The sequence below is a fragment of the Acanthisitta chloris genome, unplaced genomic scaffold (genome assembly GCF_000695815.1).
Source record: "Acanthisitta chloris isolate BGI_N310 unplaced genomic scaffold, ASM69581v1 scaffold4337, whole genome shotgun sequence".
Taxonomy (NCBI): Eukaryota; Metazoa; Chordata; class Aves; order Passeriformes; family Acanthisittidae; genus Acanthisitta; species Acanthisitta chloris.
Genome location: NW_008680769.1, coordinates 23,377 through 34,557, shown reverse-complemented (window position 1 = coordinate 34,557; position 11,181 = coordinate 23,377). Strand labels below are relative to the sequence as shown.

The window sequence follows — 11,181 nt, the reverse complement described above, 5'->3', positions numbered from 1 at the left end:
CCTGTGCTGTGGGCTGCAACTTCCAACAACTGCTGTCATTTCTATCCAGTGCAGGATCAGAGCAAAGGCAATTACACTTTGCACTTTTTACTTAAGTCTAAATTTAATTCCTCTGTGTACACCTGGCTGGAAGAGAAGATTGCAGAGACAGCCACTGTAGTATCAGGTGTACAAACCCACAGCTATTACCCTTGGGAATGAATCCTGGATACAGGTGAACAGCACTGTTGCTTATTTTGTAAAGAGGATTATGTGCTCCTAGATTCCCATACCACACTCCAAAAATCCCCACAGAAACAGGAGAGCTGAGTCATCACATATTTTTCCTTCAGTCATTTTTCTTTTCACTACTCCATTGGTCCCCAATGACTATTCAAACATCCTCAATGGACAAACATGCACCAAAGACAAACATCTACACATTCTTGAGACATGACAGAGGAGACAGGTCAAAACAGAAGTCAGTGACCAGGAATAGAATCTAACAAAATCAACAAATGTGCTTTATGGACACCAAATCTCAGTATACATTTTCTTCTCTTGCTCTTTACAAAAATCTGGCTGGCTGGCACGATTTGTTTATTGGTCAGATATTCCCCTGCAATGCTGCCTTCTGAGTAAGAACCAAGAGTGTAAAAAGCCTTCATTAACTGCACTCTTGAATAACATCAACAAAGTCCATGCAAACCAAACTGCAACTCTTTCTTTGCAGTCCCATGCCATTTGTGAGATAGAATGGACCCCAAATCATTAAATCGGTGAGCAAAGGATCACATACCAGCAGGAACAATCTAAGGATCCAGTTTTATTTCCCTAATCCCTTGACTAATACAGCCCAGTGTGAAGAGACTACATCAGGAACTATCAAGCACTTGCCAACTTCTGATCTCCAAAAATTAGCACAGCAACACAAAAAGAAAAGCTGGGTTCTATTAACATCCTGAAAACAGCTGGATATATGCATGTGACTCTCAGTCCCTCTGATACTGATCAGAGGCCAAAGCAAAAGAGCAGTCCCAGCCCCCTTTGCCCACCTCTGCAGCATCCAGCACTGCCAGCAATCAAGAGATCAGCAATCCCACATTCTCCTGATGACTGCTGCAGTGCCAACCTTCCACAGAGGGACAGTGCACTGAATACTGCTAGTAACTGCTCTGCACAGTAGAACTGTTTACTAGTATTACCTAATTCTTCTTCCATGGTGGGACCTTTATTCTGAGAGTTGGAGACACCGAGCACTCTGTTGAAGAGTATGGAAAAGGCACTGCCCCACACACCTGAAAGAGTCAACAGTAAAGCAAGTTGGTAACAGAAAATCCACATATTTTGAAGCACAATTTCAGCAGCTGCTTGCTCTTTGAACACACCTCTGATTTTGAGACATGCGAAGTCATCAGCTCAAATGTACATGCCCAATACATGAAAACCAGAAAACAAAAAAGAAATACCAATCCATGTCTGTGAAATCTTTTGAATCATAGAATCCTGGAATGGTTTGGGTTGGAAGGACCTTAAAGCTCATCCAACGCCACCCTGCCCTGGGCAGGGACACCTCCCCCAGCCCAGGCTGCTCCAAGCCCATCCAGCCTGGCCTGGAACACTCCAGGGATGGAGCAGCCACAGCTGCTCTGGGCACCCTGTGCCAGAGCCTCAGCACCTCACAGGGAGCAATTCCTGCCTAATATCCAATCTAACCTGCCCTCTGGCAGCATAAAGCCATTCCCCTTGTCCTGTCACCTCTCTGCCTGTATGTAAAGTCTCTCTCCCTCCTTTATATAAGCCTCTTTAGGCACTGGAAGGAGCTCTAAGGTCTCCCTGGAGCCCTCAGGTTCTCTAGGCTGAACAACTCCAATTCCCTCAGCCTGTACATCTTCTAACAACCTGGGAACTCTGCTTCTTGTTTCACACTTTGTGTGACTATTCAAAACTACTGACATTACTTCTAAGTCTCTTTCTGTCACGTACTCACCCATCAGGAAATGCAAGGGATTTTCATTATACTTCTTCACCACTGTCCCCATGAAAAACTTGCTTCCAAACAAATCAGGAGACATGAAAGTGCCATACTTGGCCATCCCAATCTCATATGGACTGAATTCCACCCAGTCTGCAAAACCAGAAACAAAGCTGTGCTTAGTCAGCAATCTCACCCTGAATAGAGACAGGAGGAAAATGCATAAATGAATGAAACCTCTGTCCAAGCAAAGAAATTTCAGTGAAGTGAGAAGCTCAGTAACCAACAGGAATCTCTCACGGGTTGTGAAGAAGCCAAAATTTTGATTTCAAATGGAGGACAGTGATGTCTCAGCAGGGAAGGAACTCTCCTCTCTTATCACAACGATCTTTGGTGAAAGAAAACCAGGTTGTGAAACCAGAAGTATAAAAGGAGCTCTCACGAATGAAAAAAGCACAGTGACATCTGGTTTTCATCTCATGCTTCAACATGACTCCCTGCCACACAAAACTCAACGTGGGCCTCAAAATGTGGAGGGCAGGATGAAAAGCAGCAGAAAAATTACTGACTGTCACAAAAGTTGTGAAAATTCTAGGAGAAGCATTTAGATTCTACCCAGACCTAAAGTCTCTGGGGAAATCCAATATGAAAAGGCAAAGCTGAGAGGCAGCTGAGAAACTTATGGATCCAAACATTGCCACAGATATTTCTGAAAGTGTCTTTTATTGAACAGAGAATCAAGAAAAACACAGAATAAAATGTTCAAATGCATTTTGGTGATCTTAGCAGAAAATGTCAGAAGTGATTTACATTCCCTTCATTTATACCTTCTTGAAAATGCATTTTAGTTTACTTGGAAATACTTCCTTTGATACCAGTGGAGCTGCTTACATCAGAAAACACATTCCGAAGAGGGAGCGATAACAGACAGAACACATCCTGCACTTGCAGTGTTTCACCCATCCATCCATTTCACCTTCCCTGTCTTTGGCAGCGCGTGGTGACTGTGTAAGCAAGTCAAACAGCTCTGAAACAGCAAGGCAAAAGGCAGAGCTCTGAGGAGTCCCCACGTCTCCCCCACCCCTCCAGACACGCAGTGCTGAGTGTAAGGTGAACACTTGTGCTGAGAAGGAAAGAGTCATCAGCCCTGACCCCCGAGCTGCACAGGGCAATGCTTATCTCTGCTAGGTCAAACACAGCATCCTATTTTCCAAATAAGCCACCCACACGTCCTTGCACTCACAGGAGCAGAAGGAAACTCCTTTGGAGACCCAGTCCAGGAAATTCATGGCTCACTTTACGAACAGGACGTGGCAGGTATGTATTCAGAACCAGGGTGACAGCAAAACTGAACTGGGAATTAGAGACTGCTCAAACCACATATCCTGCTCAGGGAAATGAGATTTCTGCCTTAAAATCAAGGGGCCTCAGCATTAGCTGCTGCCATTCCAGAAGCTCCTTGACACAGTGGCTTCTACCAGCAACTGAGGGGTCCCTCTGGATCCTAGAATCCATCCCTCAAGGCAGCAACATTTGCTTCCCAAATGGATCCTGTAGCATCTACTGGTACAGAGTGATACACACACTCACACTCTCTCAGACTATGTGAAATGGCTATAATGACTGCAAGAGCAAATCCCCAAAATCCAAGCCAAACCTTAAATTCCACTCCCCTCTTCAACCCTGTATATCTTCAGGTAATTTGTTATCATTAGAGAAGCCATCACAATTAGAAAACTGTCTTACTAAATGACTGTGACTGGGTTCAGTGAAATGCTTGTGCAGTTTGGCTGTGGGCAGCACCACCTGGGGTGGTGAGCAAAACACGCAGGGCCTGAGGCAGCACAGCTGTTAACAGCTGCCTGAGATCTTGCACCATCACAGAAAGGATGTTATCTCATATCATTAACCCATTTCAACTTGAAACAACATGAAAGACCTCACATCTGGAATCAAGTAAATAAGAAGTCTAAATATCTCTGTTCAAAACTTACTATATCTTTCACATCAGGAATAGCAGTTCAGTTTTAAAGGGAGGAAAAAAGCTTAAAATAGAAGCAATCAAGATCTAGCTCCCTATATAATGATAGCATCAAAACCAAAACCCAAGACCCACTGCCAGAGGCAATACCTCTTTAGACCAAACAGCAAAGCCTTTGGGTGCTTCTGGCCTTGCTTAGAGAAAGCCATTATTAACTAAAGATCATTTTGTTTTTAAAACAGTAAATAAGTAACCCGAGTACAATTTATCAGAAAACAGAAGCTCAGCTAAAAACCAAATTACTTCTGTTTTCAAACAGAAAAGTATTGGTGTCCTAAGTAAGGAAGTTAAAGACACATTTTCCCATTAAACATGCAGCCTAATTTACAACCTCATTTCCCATTCCAACCAGCTTTGACAGCAGCCTTTCCAAGAAACTACTGCAGGACACACAATGTCTCTCTTACAAGCCTTTGGTAAACCTCCTCGGTCCTGTGTGTAACTGTATACAGACAGACACATCCTTCTTGCTGTGCAGCATCCAGCACAGCTCTCAGCTGAAGTTACTGGATGGAATTAAAACCTAAGCAATGAATAAGCCTTCTCTTCTCCAGGCAGAACAACCCCAACTCTCTGTGCCTTTCCTCCCAGCAGAGCTGTTCCAGACCTCTGATCTCCTTGGAGCATCCTCTGGACTCTCTCCAGCAGCTCCCTGCCCTCCCTGTGCTGGTGCCCCCAGAGCTGGAGCAGCACTGCAGGTGAGTCTCACCTGAGAGGGGCAGATTCCCTCTCTCCTCACCTGTGCCCACAGGGGGATGCACCTACTCTGCATAACATACATATATATATATCCACCTACCTCAGCAGGTGATCACTTATCCCTGGGTAACCTCCTGTTATCCCTCTGCTGTCAGATTCCCAGCAGCCAGATACAATTATTCTCAGAAGTACTTTTAAACCAAGGGGGTTTTTGTTACTTATTCTCAGAAGTACTTTTAAACCAAGAGGGTTTTTGTCATCCACACACTTCTCTCTCCTTCCCACGAGCGACACAGGGTGAAACAAACCTGCAAACATCAGCTCTGAGACATCTGGTTTGACATGGAGACACGTGAAGAGTGGCAGAGCACACTGTGCATTATTGACCTTCTCCTTCATGTGGCTCAAAGTGGAGTCCATTCTCTGCAAGGAAAGAAAGACATCGGTTCCAAAGGGATCCTACAAAGGCCTGGTGATATTTATAGATATAGAAATGTCATATATTCCTGTTTTATCTATATGTTTATATAAGGCCTGAGAGACTCCTCCTTTCTCTGAATTTTGAGAAGGAAAATGGACAAACCCAGTTACTTCTAAGGAAAAACAGAAGTGGTAAAAGGAAGCAATCTGCTTGGATGCCTTCTAGCTGCACCGTTAAGGCAGGAAGGAATGGGAGAAGGCATGACAGGAAGATGAAATGGGCAAAAAGCAAAGTGTTGCTGGGCAAAGCAAGTTCCTTCCTTTTCCTACTGTAAAAGGTGAAAGCAAGGAAAAACCTCTCAGACAGAATTAGGCAACGCTCTTCAATCCATGCTGCTTCTGAAAGTCACCCAAGATAACACAGAAAAGCAAAGGGCCTATGAGTTTGCTAACCCAGGACATGCTTCTCCTCCAGACAACACTCTGGAGTCTGCAGTCAAGGAAGGCTGAACGTCATTGTGAGGCAGCAGCACTGAGAGCTTTGTCTGTAAATAGCCAAGAGCCTTATTTCCCTTTCTCAGTGCTGTGTCGGGTGCCTGTTGCTCAGTCCCGCAGGGAGCTGGAACCAGGATCACAGGAGCACAGCAATGCCTTCAGCACCAGAGTCTGCCCATCAGTCACTGGAAGCCATGGGGCCTGTTCTGCATTTCACAGGGCTCAGAACCTAATGGCAATGTTTGCTCATGAAAGACACAGGTGTGCAAAGCACATCTGGGACTCTCAGCATATTTCAGTTTTGCCAGGAGATCGAGTCTGACATACTCACCTGACCCACTGTGTGCCTGACTGAGGCAACTGGGGCTTTTCAGGAATAAACACAACAGGATGAAGCTCTCCTAGTGTCACCTCTCAGAAGAAATAACTAAGGATGTGAATGTTTCATCTTGAGTTAGTATTTTGTTAGGCAAAGGCTGCCTGATACAGGAAGAGGCCATGCCATGCTGTGAATTTTGTTGGAATGGCCTGAGCAGCAATTTCAATGGTGGACACACAATGCCAAGAGCTCCTGCGAGTACCCAGAAGGTGAGTTCATTCCTGTAGCACATGAACGCATGATGCTTTCCTAGCTCTCAAAGCACTCCCAGAGCAAGGGAAGCATTTTACACGTTTCTTATCCAGTATTTGTTCAGCTGTAACTTTAAACATTCCTATTTTTAGCCATGCTTTGTTAAATGTTATCAAGGTCACTTCAAAGACAATAGTAGCAGCGGTGATGATGCAATGGTTCCACACCTCTCCTAACCACAAAAAACCCCAGGACTCACATCATGGATCAGTGTTTCCCCTATCAGCATTCCAAAGATGTCTGTGAAGGTGACAGGCTGCCCCGAGCTCTTCTTATTCCACAGAGCTTCGATGTAGCGTTTGACTTTCTGCGGGGTCAGCAGCAGGAGGGGGTTGTGGCTCACCGAGTTCATCAGTTCTTCATTAATCTCCTTTGGGCCCTTTGCTGGAAAATCTGGGTGTGAATACAGAGTTGACATGTACCTGCAGTGGAAAACATGCACAGTGAGGATCAAACCTGGTTCGGTGGCTGTTGCCTGCAAGCTACAATAAACTCAAAAAAACCTGGATACAACTATTGATTAAATCAGGTTAATTAACTCGCCATTTATACAGTAAATTGACATTTCTCACGGCACAGAAAGGTAAATAATTTGTTCTAAATATAAGCATACCATCAAACTTTTTTTTTATTTAGAGGAGGAGGAGTAGCCCTCGATGTCAATGAGCAATTGGAGAGTGTGGAGCTCAGCCTGGAGATGGATGAGGAAGCTATGCTTAGGCACATGGAAAGCAAAGAGGTGATCAGGAATAACCAGCATGGCTTTACCAGGGGAAGTTTGGTGCCTTCTGTGATGGGGCTATGGAATTGTGGCTAGGGGCAGAGCAACTGATATCATCTACCTGGACTAGTGCAAGGCGTGTGACACTGTCCTGCACGACATCCTGTCTCTGCATGGGACAGCCATGGCTGGGATGGGTGGAACACTCAGTGGATAAAGAACTGGCTGGACGGGCTGGTCACCCTGACACTTCTCTTCCCCAGACTGAACAATCCCAACTCTCTCAGCCTTTCCTTCCAGCAGAGCTGCTCCATCCCTCTAACTATCTTGGTGCCTCCTCTGGACCCCCTCCAACAGCTCCTTCCCATGCTGGATCCAGAGCTGGAGCAGCACTGCAGGTGAGTCTCACCTGAGAGGGGCAGAGTCCCTCCTCACCTGCTGCCCCCAGCACACAGTGGGCTTTGGGCTGCAATACGGCACACTTCCCAGGATCTAGATGCTTCCATAATAAACTGAAGCACTATAACCACAACCTGCATGGACAGCTAATTGAGTGTGAGGATTTGGAAGAGGCCTGTCAGACAAATCTTGATTTTGTTACTGAGAAACAAGTTTAGTTTACTCAAAACAAAGTTTAGGCACACATGCAGGCAACATGGTTTGCACTTGACTGGATTAAGCAACACCTAGACCCAAGATAGCCTTTCCTAATCTACCAGATTAGACTATTCTTTACTCAGTGACCTGGCTGAGGTACACACACCACAGTGCAGCAGAGTTCGGAGACACACTGTATCAGCCTGGGCCTGAGATCACTGCCCAGCAGCTAATCTGACAGCACCAACACGTCACACATGTGATGTGAGAGCTCCAGGGCTGAGCATGCACGTCAGCCCCGGGCACGGACACAGCAGAGAGCTGCCACGGGCAGGACAGGCAGCTGAGAGCTGCACGGGCTGAAGCAGGATGGCAGAGACACTCAGGGAGGTGAACGCAGAGCTGTGAGAGCTGCACGGGCTGAAGCAGGATGGCAGAGACACTCAGGGAGGTGAACGCAGCCCCGAGGTTAGGCATGCAGCTTAGTGAACAAGCAAAAACCTGCCTCTCCCGCCGGGAAAGGAACTCGCCACCCTTCAGGGAAAAAAAAAAAGAGAAGAGCATTATTCCCAAGTAATAGACTTCATGGAAAGAAAGAAAAGAAAGGGAGTGCCAAAGTGTCAACTTATTTATTCATTGAGGAAGGAAAGGCTGAAGAGGTGACATCAGACAGCAAAAGCAAATTTGTTCAAACACAACTGTTCCTAAGGTGTTTCTGACTGAAGCAGTTCAGATAATCTTGCTATTTTAACACAGATTTTACAGGTTTACATTAGATCAGCTACGTATTCAGCCCTGGGTTTTCCCCAAAAATCTCACAGCCAGCTGAGTGACGTCTTCCCCAAGTCTGGATTGCAAACCCTTCCCAAACACACAGGGAATGTTTTCCCACAGAACATTGCAGTATTCCATGGCTCTTCATCCAGTCAGATGGTACCTCCTGCTTTTGAGAAATCTGGCAAAAGTACATCCAGCTCTCTCAAGGGACTGAGATAGGTCTGCCCCCTCCCAACCACAAACCCAGGCACCAGGGATGCCAACCTTTTATAGTCCAATCATACTGAGAAACTTACTCTAGTTCATAGACACTTCCAGCATTTCAAAACCTCCTGGCATTCTGAAAGCTTCCACCTAGTCTGGAATTGGGGAAGCAACCTTCTCACAATGAAAAATAACTGACAAAAACACCTACACAAGGAACAGGACAGATTATCTCCTTCAAAAGAGTTAACAACTTTAGGTCATTTCCTCAGAATGTGTGGAACCAAAATTCCTGTGCTTCCTTAGGAGTTAAACCAGGGCATAGAATTCCTCCCAGACGGACTCCCTGCTCATTTACATTTAGGCATTCCAACAAAAGTCTTCTTTTTTTTTCCCTCTCCAAGGAATGAAGCATTCCTACAATCTTACAGTTTAGACTGGCAGGACCCTTGAGGTCTCTGCTCCAACCTCCTGCTCAATGCAGAGCCACTGTAAAAGTCAGATCAGGTTACTCATGGCTTTGTTCAGGCAAGTTCTTCTTTCACGTGAGCATTGGCTGAGTCAGATGGAGAGAGGATGACACTGCATCCAGCCTAGTCAAGTATGGATGGGTCAACACATTCCAGTGCTCGGCCACTCTCACTGCAAAATAGTTTCCCTAACAGATAATCTCATTTCTCTTGCTGTAATTTATGGCAGTCACTCCTTGTCCTTTCACCTGTGCATCTTCAGAAAGGGTCTGTTTTCCTCTCAGTTACTCCTCAGGAAGCTAAAGATAAGAGTGAGATCTCCCACTACCTTTGCCTGCTTCTCGAGGCCGAACGGGGCCTGCTGCCCCACTCTGTCACGTGCACTGGAGCCCCACTTGCCTCAGTGCTACTCTGGGGGAATGAACCTGTTTATTAACACCTTTCTTGTACTAGACGGCCCTAAACTGGATTCAGATGCAGCTCCAGTTGTCAAACTGGAGCAGTTATGATAAAATCATATTCTGTGACATTTGGGATGCTCCTCTGAAAAGTTCAAAATTTTCTCCAGATGCAACATCCTCTGCTGCAACCTGGTCCTGTGACATCAAAACCAGATTTTAAAGTCAGACTAAAAGAAGTCTGCAAGTTTTCAATGAATGAATTGTCATGTTATGGAGTTCAAACAGTTAAGAAATTTGGCCTGAATTTGCCAGATGTCTTTGGCTGATGAAAATGACGAAGCTTTTAAATATGTTCATCATCTCTGTTCAGAAATGTGCAAATAAATAGTTTCAATGCTTGTAATAAGTGTAATTTGGGACTGTTTTTATACCAGCCAAGAGGACAAAAGGCGACAGGTTCAGAGCCCTGGGCAGGGAGAAGAGAAACCCTCTCACTCAGGAGTGGCTGAGGAGAGGCAGAACGTGGGGTTCAAAGCATCCTGCTGCCTCCAGCCCCTTCCACACACTGACGTGGCTCTGATGACTGCTGTGGACACTGTCCCTGTCAGTGGGCTGAAGCACTCAGTGAGTCAGACAGCAGGACACCATACCTACCTGATTAGAGCATTCTAACTGAGACCTCTTGGAAGGTCTTTACTCCTGGACTGACTAACGAAGTGTTTTCAAAACCAATATAATTTCTAAATTAAGCAGTGACACCAGGAGTGAGACAAGACAATCCACAGTGGGATGCCCTGCAGCATGGCAGTCAGGTCCTAGACACCCACAGCAAATCCACTAAGGCAACTACTGAGCCTAAAAATGAGCTTTTAAAATGGAGCAAAAGATCTTTCAGTGATTTTGAGAAGTCCTGACAAGTTCCCCCACAGTACACAATGCATTTGGGGTGGAATGAGTCATCCTCTTCAAATCACAAGGGATTTTCTTTTTTCCATTTCATCAGGAAAAACAAACAACACATACAATATTCTGGATTTATACCAATGCATTGAAATCTTAGTTTTCTGGTTATCAAGACAAAAGAATCAGTTATGCAGTCCCAGTACATACAGTATTGGCTCTTGACACAGAAATGTGGGTGCATGTATGGCACCTCTTTCCACCTCTCAGAGCTCCTAGGAAGAGCACCCGGAGCCTCTGAGGCACTCTGCAACACCTTCAGCAGCAGAGCTGCTCCACGATCCGCCGCGCCGCAGGAGAGCTGCGTCCGCACGTCCTTCCTGCATTGACGCCGCGCGCGTAAACTTGGCTGCGAATAATAACCTCGCAAACGAGTCAGCTCTCGTGAAAATTCATTCTTGAGCATCCTGCATTGAAGCTGAAGAGAAGCAGAAGCCCAAGGCTTACCAGGTGGATCCAGACAGGCCGGCGACGTAGGTGGCGCAGTCCAGAACTCCTGACTCGTACAGCGCCTTCATGACGCCGGCGAAGCCCACCATGGCGCGGAACCCTCCTCCCGAGCCCAGGATGGCCACCACCGGCACCTGCGGGACAAGCAGCGCGTGGCACGGCAGCTCCACCACGCAGAGGGGCACAGAGCCACCCTGCCTGGCACCAGCACAGCACGCGCACACCCTCGCGGCGCACGAGAGCCCTGTGCTCTTCAGACCAGAACACAAGTTCTACTGAGCCAAAACGAAGGTATTCTGCAGCCTCTCAGTGGTATGTCCTGCCCAGGCCATCCGAACACTGCACCCTGTGCTGAGAGAAT

The 11,181-nt window shown here is 46.2% G+C and overlaps 1 protein-coding gene across 1 annotated transcript in view; it reads right to left on the bottom strand.

The window, feature by feature from the left end:
• The window catches only part of PLA2G4A (phospholipase A2, group IVA (cytosolic, calcium-dependent)), a gene marked incomplete at its 5' end in the record, with an annotated part of 37,039 nt that overhangs the window by 11,112 nt on the left and 14,746 nt on the right, over window positions 1-11,181 (bottom strand). The window contains 5 exons of the mRNA XM_009077813.1: window positions 1,185-1,277; window positions 1,970-2,107; window positions 5,003-5,117; window positions 6,440-6,662; window positions 10,818-10,954. Of these exons, the coding sequence (XP_009076061.1) occupies window positions 1,185-1,277; window positions 1,970-2,107; window positions 5,003-5,117; window positions 6,440-6,662; window positions 10,818-10,954 (706 nt within the window). The remainder of the gene's footprint in view (window positions 1-1,184; window positions 1,278-1,969; window positions 2,108-5,002; window positions 5,118-6,439; window positions 6,663-10,817; window positions 10,955-11,181) is intronic.